Source organism: Erpetoichthys calabaricus, chromosome 9, assembly GCF_900747795.2.
Source record: "Erpetoichthys calabaricus chromosome 9, fErpCal1.3, whole genome shotgun sequence".
Classification (NCBI taxonomy): domain Eukaryota; kingdom Metazoa; phylum Chordata; class Cladistia; order Polypteriformes; family Polypteridae; genus Erpetoichthys; species Erpetoichthys calabaricus.
This window is the reverse complement of record NC_041402.2, coordinates 3,228,759-3,249,445: the sequence shown is the minus strand read 5'-3', so window position 1 is coordinate 3,249,445 and position 20,687 is coordinate 3,228,759. Positions and strand designations below refer to the sequence as shown.

The window sequence follows — 20,687 nt, the reverse complement described above, 5'->3', positions numbered from 1 at the left end:
TCTCACAGTGTCCCTCATGCCACTTTCTAGCTACGGCTTCATTTCCAATGGAGTCAAGAAGTGCGATGTGCCCCCTATTGACATGGGCATGGGGAAGACGTGTGGATAACCCAGTCCCAGTCTCACACTGAACCCAGTACATGTTTATGACTTAATGTGAAAGTGTCCACCGTGCGTGCCTCCCAACTGTGCCTTCGTTAGCAATGACGTCAGAGAGTGGGCCCCCTAGTGGCACAATTAGGTAAAAGGCTGCCGCTTCTTTATCCCTGAGGCTTTCTGAACGGCCTTTGGTGTTCTTGTATAGGAGCCCCTGTAAAGCTCCCGGGTGTGCCAGTCACGACAGAAAGGCGCTATATAAAATAACGAAGACCACTGACTCACATGACACACATGGCGACCCCTCGGTAAATCACTTGGACGAGAGCTTCTTCAAATCTCAGTCTGTCTCTGTCCTTTGTCATTTTAACCTGATGCTCTGACTGCCTGTCAACTGTACTTCTGATTCATCCATTGTTTTATGAAACTCTGCTGCTTGCTATAAAGGTGCTATATAAAGCATGAACTACGCAACTGCACAATCTAGACGTGTATGGCACACTCAGGCAGAAGGTCTGAAGTTCATGCGCTTCACAATGATCTCCGTGGTAGCTTCACCTCCATTGAGGACAAATCAGTATAGCGTCCCAGAGCACGCTCACCTGCTCACAGCCATCACTCAGAAGAAGGAACGCTTCTCCCGTAAATCAAAGGTGACATTTATTTTACCTATCTGAGGATTAATAAGGTGTGGCACATAAGGGGTGGGGGGGTGCTTCACTTCTGCTCAACTGAATGTGGCCTGTGTAGGACTGGCATGTTCTCCTGGTGCTCAAGTGGGGTTTTCCTCTCACACCCCAAAGCATTGCACGTCACATGAAGTGCCTGGTGTGACTTAATGGGGGTGTGCATGACAGGATACAGGGTTAGACTGGCGCCGACACCCCCCCCCCCCCCCCCCCCCCCGCCAGTGCTGCCAAGGATGGGCACTCTGTAACCTTAAACCAGATAAAGGGGTTTGATGGAGGGATGCCATTAGCGTCAAACACTTCTGAGATCCTCCATCAGAGTGTGAGATTCCTTTAGGTTGGCATCATCGAGGCAGACCTCCAGAAAATAAGCTGCACGACTTTAAAGGTTTTAATCAATAAATGATTTTCCAGCTACGCCTGCATTACCAATGAAGAAAAGAAGTGTGGTGTACCCACTGTTGGCGTGGGTGAAGACGTGCCAGTATGGGGGCTCTGTGACACTAAAATCACCAGATGCTCATGGCTTAATGTCAAAGTGTCCATCATGTGACTTTTCAGCTAGCCTTTCATTACCAGTTGGTTAAGAAGTGTGCCATAGAGACACGGGCATTGCACATTGACTCACAGAGTGTGCCTCTCAAGTGAGTGTGCCCTGTGTAGGACTTGCATGGCCTCCCGGTGTCCATGTGGGGCTTTTCCTCTCCCACCCTAAAGAAGCACAGGTTTCATTAAGTGAACTGTCTGGTGCCATTTAGTGTGCGTGAGCCAATGCGGGGACAGACTGGCACCCCATCTAAGGCCGCAACCCAATAATGCCAGGATGGGCACACAGTGACCTTGAACTGGATAAAGGGGTTTATTGGAGGCTTCTGCCCATCGTGTGGTAAGTCCCACACCAGGATTGTGGGTTTTATTACGGTGGGCACCATCAAGGCACAATTTCCAGAAAAACAAAATACGCTGCACAGCTTTAAAGCTTTGAATCCATGAATGACTTGGAATCGCAGAAAATGCTGTGCCCGTTAATTTGCCCCCCCAAGTGCTGATCAACTTTGTTTCTTTTGCTGTACTTTATATTTAATTGCAAATGAGCCTCGTTATCAGATTTGCTAGGACATAAAAATAAGAAACAAAAAAAAATGTGTTTTCGCTTATCTGCGGCGCGTGACGCCCCTTTGGTTAACCCTGTCGGGGCCGAGGACGTCAGGGCCGCTTCTTCTTGGCCTTTCTTTCTTTTTATTTATTTGTTTTTTTTTAAAAAAACGACGTCGATGTTCCCGTTTCTTGGCGTTAATAAAATGGCATTAAAAGTGACAACAACAAAATGTACGATATGAGGGAATGCGATGCTGGACAGTGCAGGCTGAAAAGCCCGGCTGGCATTTAGAAGTTTGCCAGCGCGTACACACTTCGCGATCAGCTTTAGGGTCGAATCGGGATGTTAATAAATGCTTTCAGTACAAAACAGTACGTGGCAAGGCGGGTACCGATCCTGGACGGAGTGCCAATCCAGCGCCTGGCACACTGAAAGCTCGGACACTTTCGGATGCCTCCCTCCTTCCCTTCAGGCACGAAGCCCGCTCAAACACATTGAGAACGGCTGACCCCCAAGACGAGAGATGAACCGGAGTCCATGCCCTGCGAGATGACTATACGCTACCCCGCTGCGCCTCTGTGCAGTCAGTCAATGATTGATAATGATGAATGGCTCCGGCAGCATAAAAAGGACATTAACGGAGAGCAAGTAGCAAAAGTTCGGCGAAATGTGGCTCGGCCTGAAGGTCTGCAAGGAAGACGGAGCTCGCCGATCGGTGTCCTCGAACAGCGGCCGAGGAAAAGCGAAGCGCAGAACGAAATCCAGCCGCGAGGTGTGGACTCGGCCGCCGAGTTGGACAAATCGAGCTCGACTGAAAGTAGACTTTGAACGACAACTTGAGGAAGGCGACGGTCACCCCCCACCAGCACCACGTCACCCACACGAACACTTTCAACGCTGTGCAGTGGCGATCCGAAAAGAAGTTTCAAGTGGTGCAGATAAGCCACCCGAGGGCGTGTGTGTGTGTGTGTGTGCGATCCACGCGTTCGCTTTCAACGCAGCTCCTTACGGGCTCCCGCACGGCAACACAGAAAAGCAAACGTTATGAAAAAAAAATAAATCACGCACGCTCCTCCTTTAAAGGTGATGGATGGACAGACCGACGGCACTCAGCTTCGTGTTTTCAGGCGTTTAGAAGAAGCAGCCAAGCGCGCTCGGACGTTCACATTTTTTTTTTACACACACAACTAGTCGGTCGCGCGACTGCTGAAAAGAAAAAAAGAAAAAAGTGACGCACGGCTCACTACGAAGTGTGTTTGTGCTCCGCAATCCCGGCGGCCAGCTTAAAGTCCGCTTGCAGCAACTGGCCCCCAAGACCCCGCAGAGATTCAAAGCTACGGCGGCGGCGGCGGCGGCCAGCTTCGTGCTGCTCACTTTTCATTCTGCCTTTCTCGGAGACACTTCAGTGGCCAAATAGGCAGGCGGATCTCCCCCAGTCGCGTGTGACAGTACAGTAAACGCACCGAGCGGTGAAACTTACCCAGTGGCAAGAACGGCTTGGTTTCCATGCCTGCTGGCTTAGCTCATGCCAGCTGATCCGGACGTGTGTCTTTGCTTTTTGTGTGTTTTCTTCTGTCCCTTGTTTTTAATGTTGTTAAACCACTGGCAGGAAAAATAATGGACGAAGCCAGGCGGTGCAATACACAAGGATCCAACGGGGTAACCAGAATGTCTTAAATCGCCGTGTTGTGTTGTATCAAAATTCACCCAACAATGTAACTCAAGTACTTCTCGCTCTCTCTCTCTCTCCCTTGCTCGCTCTCTTTCGCTCTCTCTCTCTCCCTCGCGCGCTCTCGCTTGTTCGCTCTCTCTCTCTCTCTCTCTCTCTCTCTCTCTCATCTAATACTCCAACTACGGCAGCTCGCAATGCAAAGGGGACCCTCCCAGGGGGGACTGCCACACACACACCTTCGAGGAATTCGCAGCGACAGGGGGCTGGAGAAGGGGGGTCGGAATTATTATTAACCCGTCAACGTCTTACCTTACCGATAAAAGTTTATGGGGACCGGTGTTATAAATCGCTGGGCGAATTTTATTTTATATAGCGCCCTGCATATCACGAAAGACGGTTTATAAGACGAGAAAAACAATACGATAAATTGCACGATCATTTTGCTTTAATTCCAATTGCATTTCTTTGAATACTCTTGAAACACTTTGGACATGAGAAAGGCGCTATATAAGTACAATTATTATTATTATTAGACAGAAGACACTTTGTAAGACGAGCCTAGTGACACGATAAAGTGCAAAATTATTTTGCTTTAATTCCTATTGTATTTGAATATTTCTGAAATGCTTTGAGCATGGTAAAGGTGCTATGTAAATAAAATTTATTATAACATCATTTATTTAAAAGTTAACATTTTATAAGACGACTAAAGCAATATGGTAACGTGCAGGATAGTTTTGCTTTTATTTCTATTGTATTCCTTTGCATATTTATAAAACAGTTCAGGGATGGGAAAGGCGCTATATAAATGCAATGCATTGTTATTACTAATAATTATTATTAAACAGAAGACAGCTTATGAGACGAGCAAAGTGACGCATAAAGTGCAGGATTATTTTGCTTTTCTATTTTTATTGTAGTCCTTTGGACACTTGTGAAATGCTTTGAGCATGGGAAAGGCGCTATATAAATACAATTTATTATTATTATTATTATACAGAAGGCAGTTTATAAGACGATCAAAGTGACATGATAAAGTGCAGGATTATTTTGCATTTATTTCTATTGTATTTGTCTGAATACTTGTGAAACACTTTGAGCATGGAAAAGGCGCTATATAAATACAGTTATTATTATTATTATTAGACAGAAGACAATTTATAAGATGAGAGTAGCGACACGATAAAGTGCAATACTATTTTGCTTTAATTCCTGTAGTATTTGAATATTTCTGAAATGCTTTCAGCATGGTAAAGGTGCTATATAAATACATTTATTATATTATTATTATTATGATTAAAAAGAAAACATTTTATAAGACAAGTAAAGCAATATGATACCGTGCAAGATTATTTTGCTTTTATTTCTATTGTATTCTTTTAAATGTTTGTAAAACAGTTTAGGCATGTGAAAAGCGCTATATAAATCCATCCATCCATTATCCAACCCGCTACATCCCAACTACAGGGTCACGGGTTGGGTCACGGGGGTCTGCTGAAGCCAATCCCAGCCAACACAGGGCGCAAGGCAGGAAACAAACCCCAGGCAGGGCGCCAGCCCACCGCAGCATATAAATACAATGCATTGTTATTAATAATTATTATTAAACAGAAGACAGTTTATAAGACAAGCAAAGTGACTCAGTAAAGTGCAGGATTATTTTGCTTTACTGTTTTTCTTGTAGTCCTTTGAACACTTGTGAAATGCTTTGAGCATGGGAAAGGCGCTATATAAATACAATTATCCATCCATCCATCCATTATCCAACCCGTTGTATCCTAACTACAGGGTCACGGGGGTCTGCTGGAGCCAATCCCAGACAGCACAGGACGCAAGGCAGGAAACAAACCCTGGGCAGGGCACCAGCCCACCGCAGATAAATACAATTATTATTATTATTATTATTATTATTATTATTATTATTATTCTGTGGTGGGTTGGCACCCTGCCCAGGATTGTTTCCTGCCTTGTGCCCTGTGTTGGCTGGGATTGGCTCCAGCAGACCCCCGTGACCCTGTGTTCGGATTCAGCGGGTTGGAAAATGGATGGATGGATTATTATTATTATTGTTGTTATTATTATTGTTATTTTACAGAAGACAGTTTATAAGACGATCAAAGCACATGATAAAGTGCAGGATTTTATTGCATTTATTTATATTGTATTTCTTTGAATATTTCTGAAACACTTTGGACATGGGAAAGGCGCTATATAAATACAATTATTTATGATGATGATCCAGCCAACTATTATCCAACCCGCTATATCCTAACTACAGGGTCATGGGGGTCTGCTGGAGCCAATCCCAGCCAACACAGGGTGCAAGGTAGGAAACAAACCCCGGGCAGGGCGCCAGCCCACCGCACGGCACACACAGTCAAAGTAAAAAGTATGTGAACCCTTTGGAATGATGCGCACGCACACACCAAACACACACTAGGGACAATTTAGAATCGCCAATGAACCTAACCTGCATGTCTTTGGACTGTGGGAGGAAACCTACGCAGACATGGGGAGAACAAGCAAACTCCACGCAGGGAGGACCTATGAGGATGATGATGATGATGATGATTATTAGACAGAAGACAGTTTATAAGACTAGCCAATCAGTACAATAAAGTGCAGGATTGTTTTGTTTTTCTGTTTTTCTTGTAGTCGTTTGAACAATTGTGAAATGCTTTGAGCATGGAAAGGCTCTATATAAATACAATTATTATTATTATTATTATTATTATTATTATTGTTGTTGTTGTTATTGTTATTGTTGTTGTTATACAGAAGATAAGACAATCAAAGCGACACAATAAAGTGCCGGATTATTTTGCTTTTATTACTGTTGTATTCTTTGAATGTTTGTGAAATGCTCTGTGGACGAGCGGCGTGTGGTTGCACATCAGGGAACATCTAAAACGAAGGCAGGCAGAATGGCGCACGGGTTCAAGTTTTAGACTTGAAACCCTGAGGTTGTGGATTCAGACCCTGCTGCTGAAACGGTGTGACCCTGAGCAAATCACTTCACCTGCCTACGCTCCAAATGGAAAATAAAAACTGGGATCGGTTGTATAAATCGTTATGGCTAACATTATTTTATATAGCGCCTTACATGCCATGAAAAGGGGAATACGGTATATTAGATGAGCAAAGCGACACCATAAAGTGGAGGATTAGTTTATTGCAACTGTATTTCTTTGTGTATTTGTGAAACACTATGGGGCACGGGAAGGGCGCTATATAAGTGCAGTGCATTATCATTTTTTAATTATTATTTGACAATTGTAGAACATAATAAATCTCAAGACAATGGAGACCAATCAAGTATCAGAGGATGAGTGGCATCTGAATGCACATCAGGGAAGAACTAAACCCTGAGGCAGGCAGCCTGGCATAACCGTTAAGGCTTTGGACTTGAAACCCTGAGGTTATGGATTCAGATCCTGCTGCTGAAACGGTGTGACCCTGAGCAAATCACTTCACCTGCTCCAACGGGAACAAAACAAAAGAAATGAAATCAATTACACCTCTGAAAAGTTGAAAGTCATTTTCTATCCTGCTTCAGAGTCTCAGATTGGGGTTACTGGAGCCTCTCCCAGCTAGCATGAGGCACAAGGCAGGAACAAACACTGGACGGGTTGCCAGTCCATCACATGTCACACACACACACACTACACCCAGTTTAGCGTCGCCAATCCAATACCCTGCATGTCTTTGGACTGTGTGAGGAAATCCCTGCACCCGAAGGTGACCCACACAGACACGGGGAGAACATGCAAACTCCACACAGCTGGCTCAGGATGTGAATCCTGGTCTCCTTACTGTGCGTTACCACAGTGCCACCAGTGCTGTAAGTCACTTTGAGTAAAGGTGTTAGCCGAATACAATAATAAAGTTTCTCCTTCTGTCATGTTCCAGCAAAACCCCCAAAACTCGTTCTCAACACGAACAAACCAATTTTGTAATGGGATTATGTAGGCCAGGATCACGAGGAGTCAGTGTCTATCATGGCAGCGCCAACCACAAGGCAGGAAATAACCCTGGGTGGGATGCCAGCCAAAAGTAGTATAACCTCTGTCATACACACACAAATACACCAGTTGATATTTAATTTAACAAATGGTTATTAGTCTGGATGACACAGTAGTGTGGGTTGGCACCCTGCCCAGTATTGTTTCCTGCCTTGTGCCCTGTGTTGGCTGGGATTGGCTCCAGCAGACCCCCGTGACCCTGTGTTCGGATTCAGCGGGTTGGAAAATGGATGGATGACACAGTAGTAGTGCAGCTGTTCTTCAACAAGGAGACCAGGGTTCAAGTCATGGGTGCTCCCTGTGTGGAGTTTGCATGTTCTCCCTGGGTTAGTGTGGACTTGCTCTTCACGGAAGAAAGACTTGGCGGTTAGGTCTATTGGCCCCTGGTGTGTGTGTGTTCACCCCGCGATCCTGCCTTGCACCAGATGCTACCTGGGAGAGGCTCCAGCTTCCCCACGTTTGAGGGATGGGTGAATGGTTTATGAGGCTACGACTTGCTCAAAACACTCTGCTGCCCACAAACAAGGGTGATGCACCTTGGTATCATCATATCGGTTATTAGTCAATCACTCAATCGATCAATGTGATTACCGGTGAACGATCTGTGCCGGGCTTCAGTCGCAAGTATGGAATAAACAGCAAGGGAGGAGCGACCAGCGCACAATCGTGCGATCGCTCAACAGACAAACTCAAAGTCCTCAATGGACTCCACGGGGAGATCTTCAAATTATGAGAGGATGCCTGAGGAAACATCCACGTGATCAAAAGGCAACTGATGCCAGTTTTAAACGCAACTGGGCGGAAACGCCACCCCAGAAAGACTACATCCGCCGAGGTCACCTGTGCTCACATTTGGTTTGCTGGTATTGGCACGGAACTCATTTGAGGGGAAACGCTGAGACGAGAGAAAAACACGTCTTAGAAAAGAGCCCGCCGGCTCGAGACTGAGCGCAACTTGGAGGTCGGAAAACATGCGGAGAACTAGGCGGGCGAGCCGGCGGGCGGGCAGGCAGCGTACCCTAGCGGTGGAAAGAGGACAGTGCAGCCGGCAGTCAACACGCGCCTCAGCGCCGAACCCTCAGCAGGCTCGGTGTGTGTGTGTGTTTGAAAGTGAAACACCAGCGCACGAGCGCAGAGACATCAGAACCTAAACAGACATTCTGGACTATATGGCAATGTGCAGGAGATTTTAGGCGCTTTGGGCTCCACAGGGTTCGGCAAATTTTATCCCGCAGAAAGACTGACATTAAATAAAATGCATCCCGATGAGGAATGTGGCCTAGTTGGCAAACTTAGGAAAACACTGACACCGACATGCCATTCGGGCTGTGGAGCAAAACAGGACGGAGCTGATAACGGAGGGTTGGAATTACAACACTGGAAAAAAAATAACGGTTTTGGATAAACAGCAAGAAAGCGCACAGCTAGAGTACGGCAACCCGACTCCATTTGATTCGAAATTGCTCACTTGGTGAGACTTAAACTTATAAAGAAGAAAAAGTTCGAAATGAATGTAGATATGTTACTATTAGGGGGGAATAAAACGAATGACATAGACTTGAAAGACTCCAGACGGAGGAATGGACAGACATGCATGACCTAAGTGAAGAAGTGTACTATTACTCAAGAAATCAAACAATCAATAAGCGCGTCCATATATAATCTCGCACCTTTCCTCTAGACAGTGTTCATATACTGCCTTTCCTGTCTATTTTATATTACCATCTTTCCCATCTATCATTTGGAATGTTCCCAATCTATCTGTCATCACAGACGAGCGCAAAGGAAGCACCTTCAAGGTTATAATGAAGTAAGATTGACTCGAAACCCGGGGGAGTGGAATGTAGTCCAGAGGAGGAGGAGGAGGCGCGAGAAAACCTCTGACGTCAGTCCCAGGAGCAGCCAGGTAGTCCCGCCCCTTCCGCTCCGACGGCTATTTACGAGATCGTGAGGCCGGAAGTAGGCGGTCAGTGCTGAACCTGCACTTGTAGAGGACGGAGGTCCCTTGGCAGACTCAATTTTTTATTTTGTGGCTTGGTTATTAAACAGGGTACCAGGGTGCTGCCCCAACACTTTACCTTGTCCCCTCTATATACATTCGTACCTTTTTCAATCTATTAGATTGTGCCAATCTACTTTTTACTTTATGTAGCACCTTTCTATCTATCTAGTTACCTATCTATCTATATATAGCAGATCTCCTGTCTACCTGTTCTAGTGTGCTATATCTATTTTATATATAACCTTTCCTATATATGCATTATAAAGCTCTTTATGTGCCTATTACAATATGGTCAATCTGGGTGTCTACTGTACAAAGCACCTTTCATATCCATCCATTTTCCAATCCGCTGAATCCAAACACAGAGTCACGGGACCTTTCATATCCATTTGTTATAATGGGCCAAATGTGTGTCACTCACTTTAATTCAGCATCTCTCCTATACATCCATTGTAATGTTCCTTATCTATCTTTCATAATGTGCCCAATGTACCTGTTTACTATAGCTCCTTTTTCTATCCATCTGTTTTATTGGGCACTTTTTTCTGTCTATCCATGGTATGCTTTATCTATTTTATTTATAATCTTTGATCAATTGTATATAGCATTTTTCCTATTTATCTATTATAACGTTCTTTGTCTGCCTATTACAATGTACCCAATTTATCTATCTACTTTATCTAACACATTTCCTATCTATCTATCTTTGTTTATTATGTAGTGCCCTTCTTTTCTTTCTTTCTTTCTTTCTGTTATATAGTGCCTTTCATATCTATCTATCTATATTTAATATATAGTGCCCTTCTTTTCTTTCTTTCTATTATATAGTGCCTTTCATATCTATCTATCTATCTTTCTACCTATATTTATTATATAGTGCCCTTCTTTTCTTGCTTTCTTTCTTTCTTTCCTTCTTTCTTGATGTTATATTGTCTTTCATATCTATCTATCATCATTATTAATTATTATTATTATTTTTACCAAAAGTGTGTCAACAAACGCTACTTGGGTTTCTTCATACGTACAACAATACACTCACATAATGCCTCACTGGGATGCCATGTCAGAACTATTTTCTTCCTTTTAGTCACTCTGGTCTGTATTTGAGAGAGGTTAGTTGTCTGTCACACTACAACAATATGTATTTATTTATTGAACTCCTGTAAAAAGTCATATTTTTATCCATCCGTCCATTTTCCAACCCGCTGAATCCGAACACGGGGTCACGGGGCTCTGCTGGAGCCAATCCCAGCCAACACAGGGCACAAGGCAGGAACCAATCCCAGGCAGGGTGCCAACCCACTGCAGGCCATATTTTTATGAGGACTAATAAAGTTCTATCTGTTACAATGTGCCCAATCTACCTTTTATTTGTCGATTTTATAGACTTTGCTGAGGGAAAAATCTGTGTGACTTTCTGCCAAGTAGTCAGTTGGGACTGAGTCACCAAATAGGACTGCGTGCAGAACAAAGATGGTGGGTATTTGAAGCTGAGGGGAAGAAAGAGGTGGGTTGTCAGGAGGGGAAAGGAAAGTGCGGTCAAAAGAGGGCATGATCTGGAGCCAGAAGAGGATGTGGACTCGATGTTACTGCTCCTGTAGGGATGGGAGAGGAGGTATTAGTACACCTGATTAGCCCCCGACATATCTGAGTTTCAGCTTTAGCCAGACCCCCCTGCTACCTCCTATGCACACGTCTGTGACATTTTATATTTTTACATATGCACATCAGAGGGTGTCTTCACGGTCTTGATCAAGGTATGTAATAACCCGCCGGGGCGAGAGGGGGCACTGTCACTACCATTCCCTTCTCCTTCTCTCCATGCTGCTCTTAAAAACTGCCCAGTAAGAACACTTAGCCCCGCCCCTTCCGGTTCAAAAACCCGGCTGCCCTGAAGGGGGGTATCTTTTAGAATTAGATAGATAGATAGATAGATAGATAGATAGATAGATAGATAGATAGATAGATAGATAGATAGATAGATATGAAAGGCACTATATAATAGATAGATAGATTGATTTGAAAGGCAGTATATAGTAGTGATAGATAGATAGATAGATAGATAGATAGATAGATAGATAGATAGATAGATAGATAGATAGATAGATAGATAGATACTTTATTAATCCCAAGGGGAAATTCACATTCTCCAGCAGCAGCATACTGATACGATAAACAATATTAAATTAAAGAGTGATAATAATGCAGGTGAAAAACAGACAATAACTTTGTATAATGTTAGAGCAGCCTGCTAGCTGGAGCCCCTGATTTCTGCAGTTGATAGCTGAATATCTTTATCAGTATTTCACCTAAAGGCTCATAACATAACACCAAGGGGGCATTTCTTTTGCTGAACTTTAAATGGGCAGACCAAGTTGGCATCCCAAGTTTTATCCTTTCGCGACCTGTCATTTCTGCATGTGGCCACAATATACTTTTCTATCTGTCGGTCTGATGCAGTACTGTACCCTGTATATCACACTTCCTGTCTATTGTAATGTTCTTTATTTGTCTCTTACATGTGCCCAGTCTATTTATCTGTCTACTTCATATGGCGCTTTTCCTGCCTGCCTATCTAATGCATATCAATGCATTCTCCTTATCGATCCATTTTATTTATTGCCTTTTCCATCCATCTATTATAATGTTCTTTATCAATCGACTCCTGATTTTCATTACAACGTCGCTCCCCTCATGAAGTCTGCAGGTTCCCCTCCCTTGTAAAGTGTGGGCTCACCAGCTAAGGCTCAGAGGACAGAGGGGGCGGGGCGGGGGAGTCCCCACTTCCGGACATCACGGATTTCTAAGCAGAGCCGGTGACGTCACGCGGCGCTATATTTGAACGTTTTGCGGTTCGCTTGACGGCGATGCGCTGCTCACCGCAGTCAGTGACTCGAGACCCTCATAGCGCATGCGCCCTGCCTTCAATCGGCGCGTTTTCCAGTTTCACGGACAAATCGCGCGTCTGTCCCCTGCTGCCCGTTGCGTTTCGTTAGGTTTAGCCAACAAGTGAGTTGTGATTGTCCTTCTCAGCCGAGTGCACGCCGTCTCTCGGGTCCAGTAGCTACACTATTAACGGAAACCAGTAAGATGGCTGCTTTCTGTCCTCAAAGCCGACTCACGTGCTTGCCGATATACAGTATAGTGCTGCGCCATAATAATAAGCTTGTCAGCATCTTAGAATGGCGATCTTTTTTATCTTTTTTTATTTTCTTTTTGGAGGCCGCAAGGTGGTGCAGTGATTGGCGCTGTTGCCAGGGGTCGCGTCTCCGGTCCTCCCTACGTGGAGTGTGCATGCTCTCCGTGTGTCTGTGTGAGTTTTCTGCGGGTGGCTGGGTTTCTTCCTACTCTCCAAATACATGAAGGTTATCTGAATTGGCGACACGCTGCATCGGTCTGTCGTGGTGAAAAAGGAGCTGAGCCGCAAGGCGAAGCTCTCAATTTACCAGTCGATCTATGTTCCTACCCTCACCTATGGTCATGAGCTATGGGTAGTGACCGAAAGAACGAGATCGCGAATACAAGCGGCTGAAAGGAGTTTCCTCCGCAGGGTGTCTGGGCTTTCCCTTAAAGATAGGGTGAGAAGCTCAGTCATCCGGGAGGGGCTCAGAGTAGAGCCGCTGCTCCTCCGCATCGAGAGGAGTCAGATGAGGTGGCTCGGGCATCTGATCAGGATGCCTCCTGGACGCCTCCCTGGTGAGGTTCCGGGCACGTCCAACCGGGAGGAGGCCCCAGGGAAGACCCAGGACACGTTGGAGGGACTATGTCTCTCGACTGGCCTGGGAACGCCTTGGGATTCTCCCGGAAGAGCTAGAAGAAGTGGCCGGGGAGAGGGAAGTCTGGGCATCTCTGCTCAAGCTGCTGCCCCCGCGACCCGACCTCGGATAAGCGGGAGACAATGGATGGATGGGCGACACTAAACTGACCCAGGTGTGTATTGTGTGAGTGTGTGTGTGTTCCCCCTGCAATGGACTGGGTGGTTGTCCGGGGTTTGTTCCTGACTGGCGCCCTTTAAGCTATACTCTAGTACCCCCAAAGTGACCACCAAATGCACGTGCAACACACTCACACTGGTTCACTGGTGGCGCAGTGGTATGCGCGGCGATCTTATGAGTTTGCAGTGTGCGTGGCGTCTGCATGTTTATTATTATTATTATTATTATTATTATTATTATTATTATTTTGCCCTCCCATATGCCCAAGGAAAGTGTTGTGTGTGTCGTGTGTGTGTGTGTGTGTGTGTGTGACGTGGGAAAAACATCCAAGCCTGATTTCTGCCCTGTATGCGTTATGACAGGAAGAAACCCGAATTGAATCAATTGGCTTTGACAATACTGTGTTACTTTTTAATTTTGATAACTAAACCACAAGACCCCACTTCTGTCCCACAGTGTGGCCCCTGAGCAAGTCGTTTAAACCCACCAGGTGAGTTTGTCAGGGTTCTTAAATTCAGCTGGCGGACGTAGGGTGGCGCAGTGGTTAAGGTTTTGGACAGCGGACTGCAAATCCTGAGCTAAAGGGTTCAAATGCCACTTGTCACACACTGCGTGACCCTGAGCAAGTCACTTCACCTGCCTGTGCACCGACTAGAAAAGCAAAACCAAATGGAATTCCAAAGGTGATTGTCGCCTTAGATAAAAAAAAAAGTCAGAAAAATAATAACCTTCTTATAAAGATCGCTAAACATGAAAGGCGCTATATACAAACACAGACAAGGCCTGATTTCTCTTGGAGCCTGTACTAATTCTAAATAACTAAGTAAATAAATAAAAAAGCCTGGCCACGCCAACCAAAGCCAGCTGGCCGCCTGCTCTGCTCAGTAATCCGATACGGACGCGGCCGCCTCATCCACGCGCTCCTTTTTAACGGACCCTCATTTCTTTCCCTTGATGAATGGCCCTCAACCTTTGACTCTGCGCCGCATAAATCAATTCCGCGTTTGAAAAAGAAAAAGACTCGTCCCCAGGCTTAGACCCTCTGTCTTCATTTTTTCTCACTTCTGTTCAACTCGACATGTTGGCTAATACGTCTTAATCGACCGCTTGCTTGTTTTTCTGAAAGAATACCAACAGACACGCCCCAAACCGATCAAAGAGGGGAGAAAAAAAAGCAAAAAGCGCCCGTCGTCACTTTGTGAGAGCCGCTGCTCTTGGGGCAGGAGGGTAGGAGCGGCGGGTCGTCCTGGCTGTCCCATCTTATTTTAGTGCCGCAGTAAAGACGGCGTCGGGGGAGTACAGTGACAGACTGGCGCCCCCTGCAGCGCTCATTTCAAAACAGGTAGTCAGTCGAACGGAATTAAGAAATAAAAAATGCTTTTAGTAACAACAGCAAAGGTTTTGCACTTGGTCTCCCACTCCTTACACCTACGCCAATGCCGAGAATTAAAAGTGAAAGCCATGCACCTTCGGCCTCCATTTACCATCACAAGTCGTCACCTCTTCTCTTCAAGTGTCTGTCTACTCGCTTCTCCAGCAGGCGGTCTGTCCCATCGGCACACAAACCGATTTTAACTTTTGTTTCAGCTCCTCTTTCAGTCCTCGGTCTGATCTTTAAGTCCTCGAGGTCCTCAGCACAGGCCGGCGGCAGTTTGACGTACAGGTGGGGTGCAGACAGACCCTCTTGTCATCGCTATTAATGGGTGGGATGAGTGAAGACCGCGCGGCCTTTATGAGGTGAGTAACCTGACTTTGGGGGGGGGGAGTGAAAAACACCTCACGGGCACATCTGATGGAAATGACACTCGCGTTTGAGGATTTAGAGGGCGCTTTAATCTAAGGGGCCTTTCAAACACCTGAGAGAGACTCACAAAACTACAGAAGCGAAGAGCGAGAGATGACAGGTAAGTCAAAGGGAGCGTAAAAGAGGCAATGAGCACCTGTAGTGGCCTGCGGCCGAGCTATTGTATAGCGCCTTTCATGTCTATCTATCTATTATATAGCACCTTTCACATCTATCTGTCTATCTATCCATCTATCTGTTTGTCTGTTTTATAGTGCCTTGCCTATCTATGTATGTCTGTTTTGCTGTAATCTATTTTGCATAGAACCTCATTGGTTTAGTTAAATTCAGTTATATAGTTATATAGTGCCTTTCACATTTATCTACCAATCTATCTTTTTGTTATATAGGCCTCTCACAGCTATCTGTCTATCTATTTGTTATTTAGTGCCTTTCATATATATCTATCCATCAATCTATTATAGAGCACCTTTCATATCTATCTATCAATCTATCTATCTATCATATAGCGCCTTTCATATCTATCTATCTATCTATCTATCTATCTATCTATCTATCTGTCTGTTACATAGTGCCTTACCTATCTATATATGTCTGTTTTGCTGTAATCTATTTTGTATAGAACCTCATCTGTTTAGTTAAATTCACTGTTATATAGTTATATAGTGCCTTTCACATTTATCTACCAACCTATTCTTTTGTTATATAGGCCTCTCACAACTATCTATCTATTTTTTATTTAGTGCCTTTCATATCTATCTATCTATTTATCATATAGTGCCCTGACTCTATCTCTCTATCTATCTATCATATAGTGTCTTTCACATCTATCTATCTATCTATCTATCTATCTATCTATCTATCTATCTATCTATCTATCTATCTATCTATCTATCTATCATTTAGTACCTTTCACATCTATCTATCTATCTATCTATCTATCTATCTATCTATCTATCTATCTATCTAATCATATAGTGCCTTGCGTTTATCTATCTATCTATCTATCATATAGTGCCTTGCGTTTATCTATCTATCTATCTATCTATCTATCATGTAGTACCTTTCACATCTATCTATCTATCTATCATATAGTGCCTTGCGTTTATCTATCTATCTATCATGTAATACCTTTCACATCTATCTATCTATCTATCTATCTATCTATCTATCTATCTATCTATCTATCATATAGTGCCTTGCGTTTGTCTATCTATCTATCTATCTATCTATCTATCTATCTATCTATCATATAGTGCCTTGCGTTTGTCTATCTATCTATCTATCTATCTATCTATCTATCTATCTATCTATCTATCTATCTATCTATCTATCTATCGTGCCTTGCGTTTATCTATCTATCTATCTATCTATCTATCTATCTATCTATCTATCTATCTATCTATCATGTAGTACCTTTCATATCTATCTATCTATCATATAGTGCCTTGTGTTTATCTATCTATCAATCTATCTATTATATAGTGCCTTTCATCTGTCTGTCTGTCTGTTATATAGCGCCTTGCACATCTATCTATGTCTGTTTTGATATATAGCGCTTGCCTCACCTGTTCGGTTGAGAGCACCGTAGCCTGGTATGAATGCGCCCACTCCAGGGTTGGTGCCCACTTTCCACCCGTTCCCATGTCTCATTTTGGCTGCTTGGCCTCATCGGCTCACGTCAGTTTAGTTGCCTTCTCTTTGGTTTCTGTTGTTGCCATTTTCACTAACAAAATGAAAAGCCAAACGCCATGCAGTTTGCTCTCTCAAAAAAGCCAAGTGTGGTGGCCATGACGCCAGGGGTGGTTACATAAGGGCACGTCACGCGCTATGGATAAGTGGGTATGACACGTTTGTCTCTTATTTCTTCTGTCCTGGCGAATCTGACGACGAGGGTCATTTGCAAATAAAAACCAAGTTCAGTTGAACAGATCATTACCTCCACAATGGCAAATTAACTGACATTTATTTTGTTTATGCTGCAATTTCAAGTCATTAACTGATTGTAAACTTTCCAGCCACACGACATGGCTCCTGGAAATGCGCCCTGATTAACGTGCCATAATTCAAACAGGACAACCGAGGACATCACGCCGTACATCAGCACGCCATGCGCACAGCAGGCAGCCTGCGGTCCGTCCATCTGTCAACAATCACTGGGCAGAATCGGGCACTAGATGGGGAGCAGTGCCACACGGGGTGCCAGAAGGTCAGAGGGTGAATATAGATGGGTTGAAGTGGTGGCATTCAAAGTGTTTTAGCGGGGAGGGGTGCCCCTTCTAGGACATGTGGGCTAAATAAATTATAAAAAAATAAAATTGCTTGGGGTGGCACGGTGGCACAGTGGGTAGCGCTGCTGCCTCACAGTTAGGAGACCCGGGTTCACTTCCCGGTGGAGTCTGCATGTTCTCCCCGTGTTCTCGTCCGGGTGCTCCGGTTTCCTCCCACGGTCCAAAGACATGCAGGTTAGGTGGATTCTAAATTGTGTGCCTGTGTGCGCGCGCCCTGCGGTTTGTTTCCTGAATCATGAAGTCCTGGGATTGGCTCCAGCAGACCCCCGTGACCCTGCGGCTTAGATGAAGGATGGATGGATAAAACTGCACGCTGTGTGCACAAGACGGAGGGACGAAGGGAATACAATATGAAAACGAATTGGCAAGGGCAGAAAGAACGCATGTTGGCATTAATGCCACCCGATACGACACATTAAATCAGACTATGGATGAAAGATGCCAGCTGAAACCCCTAACGCTCACTTAGTTTGTCTTTAATTAAGGCGCCCAAATTCTAATTTTTCAAGTGAAAGTCGATCCAAAACTCTCAGGTATGATGGCTGCCCAGCTTTTTGTTTTTACCGATTAGGAACTAAAGTATGGCATTTGCTCCTTTGGCCAACAGTCGCTCGTCAACACCACCACTGATGTCCTCATTCGCTCCGGCAATGGACTCTCAATGGCCAGGAGAGGCTCTCGCTTTACCGATGCTGTCGACTGCCCGTGCGCGTTTTCAATGCGTTTCGACTCACTTCGATTTCTCATCCGCTTCGGCTCTCAACTCTCTTGTTGCCCTTTTCTAATTAGGCGAGCATCACCGCAGATGATTTTAACTCTGCTTGCCACCACCAGCCTAGAAGAGCAGCAAGAAAAATGGAAGGCGAGGCGACTTGCAAACCTTGGTGCATGCTGGGTAATGAAGTTCAGCGAGGACTACAACTCATGCGTTGCCTTCCCAGGTAGTGCGGAGCAAAACTGCGGAATTACGTTTCGCAAGCGATTGCAATGCGACAGTCGCCAAAAAATGATGTTTTTAAAGTTGTTTGGGATGCAAAGCAGGGGACACTTCTTCCTAATACGGGGTACTCCTCTTCGAAAACGTCAACCATCTTCCTCGATCGCCCTAAAATGCAGCTGCCCCACGGCTTTGGTTTATACTTGACGCGTCTGCGCTGGTCGCGAGAGCCGCGCGGCTGAAATGACGTCAGACGCGGAGAATTTTTTTTTTCCCGCTGACGGTGCAGCGAGGCGAACTTTGCGTAATAAAATGGCGACTTTCGTGGAGAGGCTGGTGACAGAAGTGAGGGCACCTGTATGACTCCCCTCTCCGAGACCACAAAGATGTTCAGATGAGGACAAAGTGATGTTAGGAAATTACAAATAGCATCAAATAAAACGTAGCAATATGCAAAAGAAAAAGGTGGGAAATAGTGACATTCCGCCTTTCCGATTTCCCCGGAGACGGAGATATCAATACTCACAAGTCCAAGTGATTTATTGAGGGGGTCACGACGTGAGTCATTGACCTTTATTATCTTATACAGCACCTTAATATAGTGAATGGCACAACAGGGAGCTTTACGGAGCAGAGGCTGGCTGGCTAAAGTGGCCCGTTCAGTGTCACCTGCGTGAAATGCTTATGCCACCAGGGGGCACACTTCTTGACCTCATTGGTAATGAAGGCATAGCTTGAAAGTTGCACGATGGGCACATTAAGTGATGAGCATATGATTTCAGTGCAAGAGAGTCACTCCATCCTGGGGTTGTATTACCTACATATGTCCCATATGCCCATGCCAATGGGCACACCACACTTCATTACTTCATTTGTATTGAAGAAGCAGCTGGAAAGTTGCACAATGGATGCTTTGACATTACATTATTAGCATGCATTGATTTCAGCATTGAAGTCTGGAACTGGGTTACCTGCGCCTTCCTTCCATGCCTATGCCACTAGGGGGTGCACTGCACGTGTTTAAATCAAAATCACTAAAGGAGTGGCATGATGGACACTTGGAGATTGTGTCATCAACATGCTGTGATTTCATTGTCACAGAGCTACTCCTTACTTGGGATTGGGTTACCCGCACATCTACCCCATGCCCGTGCCACTAGCGGGCACACTAGACTTCTTTACACTCTCATTACCAAACAAGTCGCTAGAAACTAATGTGATGGACACTTGGTCATGAAGTCCTTACCATGGTGTGATTTCAGCATTGCAGAGCCACTCCAGACAACCCACATACTAGTAGTCTTCCACCACTAGGGGGCATTGCACATTTCTTTATGTTGTTGCTAAAGGAGTAAATAAAAGGTAGCAGAATGGACTTTATGACATTAAGTTGTGAGCATGTTGTGATTTCATTGTCACAGGGCCACTGCAGACCGTAATCGGGTTAGCGTCACCCTTCTCACACACCCATGCCACTAGGGGGCACACTGCATTTGCTTCGCATTATTGTGACTAAAGGAGAAGCTGAAAAGCAGCGCGATGGACACGTGGACATGGAGTCATGAGAATGTTGCCAGTCTGTACTGGGACTGGGTTACCTTGCCCATGCCACTGGGGGGCACACCACACTTCTTTATATTATTATTACTAAAGGAGTAGCTGTAGAGTAGCGTGATGGACACATGGACAGCATGGCCATGATTTAATGTCATTCTGGCAGTGGAGAACCAGCTCAGATTATGATCCGATAACATGCACTGCTCCTCCATGCTCACGCCAACAGGGGGCACACCACACTGCTTTACATCATCGTTACTAAAGGAGTAGCTGGAGATTAGCGTGAAGGACACTTGGACGTTAAGTTATCAGCATGTTGTCATTTTAGTGTCAAAGAGCCTCCATGCTGGGATTGGGGCGTCTCACCCATGCCCATGCCACTAGGGGGCACACTACAACTCCTGAAGTCACTATTACTAAAGAAGTAACTGGAAAGCTGTGTGGTGGCCACTCTGAGAGTGGGGTCGAGTTACCTGCACCTCTCAGCCATATTCATCCAATGAGCCGACTGGAGAGGAACACAAACCAGGAGGACCTCACCAGTTTGGGTATCTGAGACTTGTTGCTTGTCCTCCCTCCGTTT

General features: G+C 45.0%; 1 protein-coding gene across 3 annotated transcripts in view; it reads right to left on the bottom strand.

Moving 5' to 3' along the window:
• LOC114657332 (retinoic acid receptor RXR-alpha-A) overlaps window positions 1–20,687 on the bottom strand; it is a 385,485-nt gene that overhangs the window by 203,965 nt on the left and 160,833 nt on the right. Inside the window, exon 1 of one of the 3 annotated variants that reach the window (XM_028809093.2) lies at window positions 3,365–3,675. The exons of 1 other annotated variant lie outside the window; for it this stretch is intronic. In XM_028809093.2, coding sequence (XP_028664926.1) covers window positions 3,365–3,392 — 28 coding nt within the window. In that variant the 5' untranslated portion in view covers window positions 3,393–3,675. Of the gene's footprint in view, window positions 1–3,364; window positions 3,676–20,687 lie in introns of those variants that run through there. One more of the 3 variants, XM_028809095.2, reaches the window with a different exon arrangement.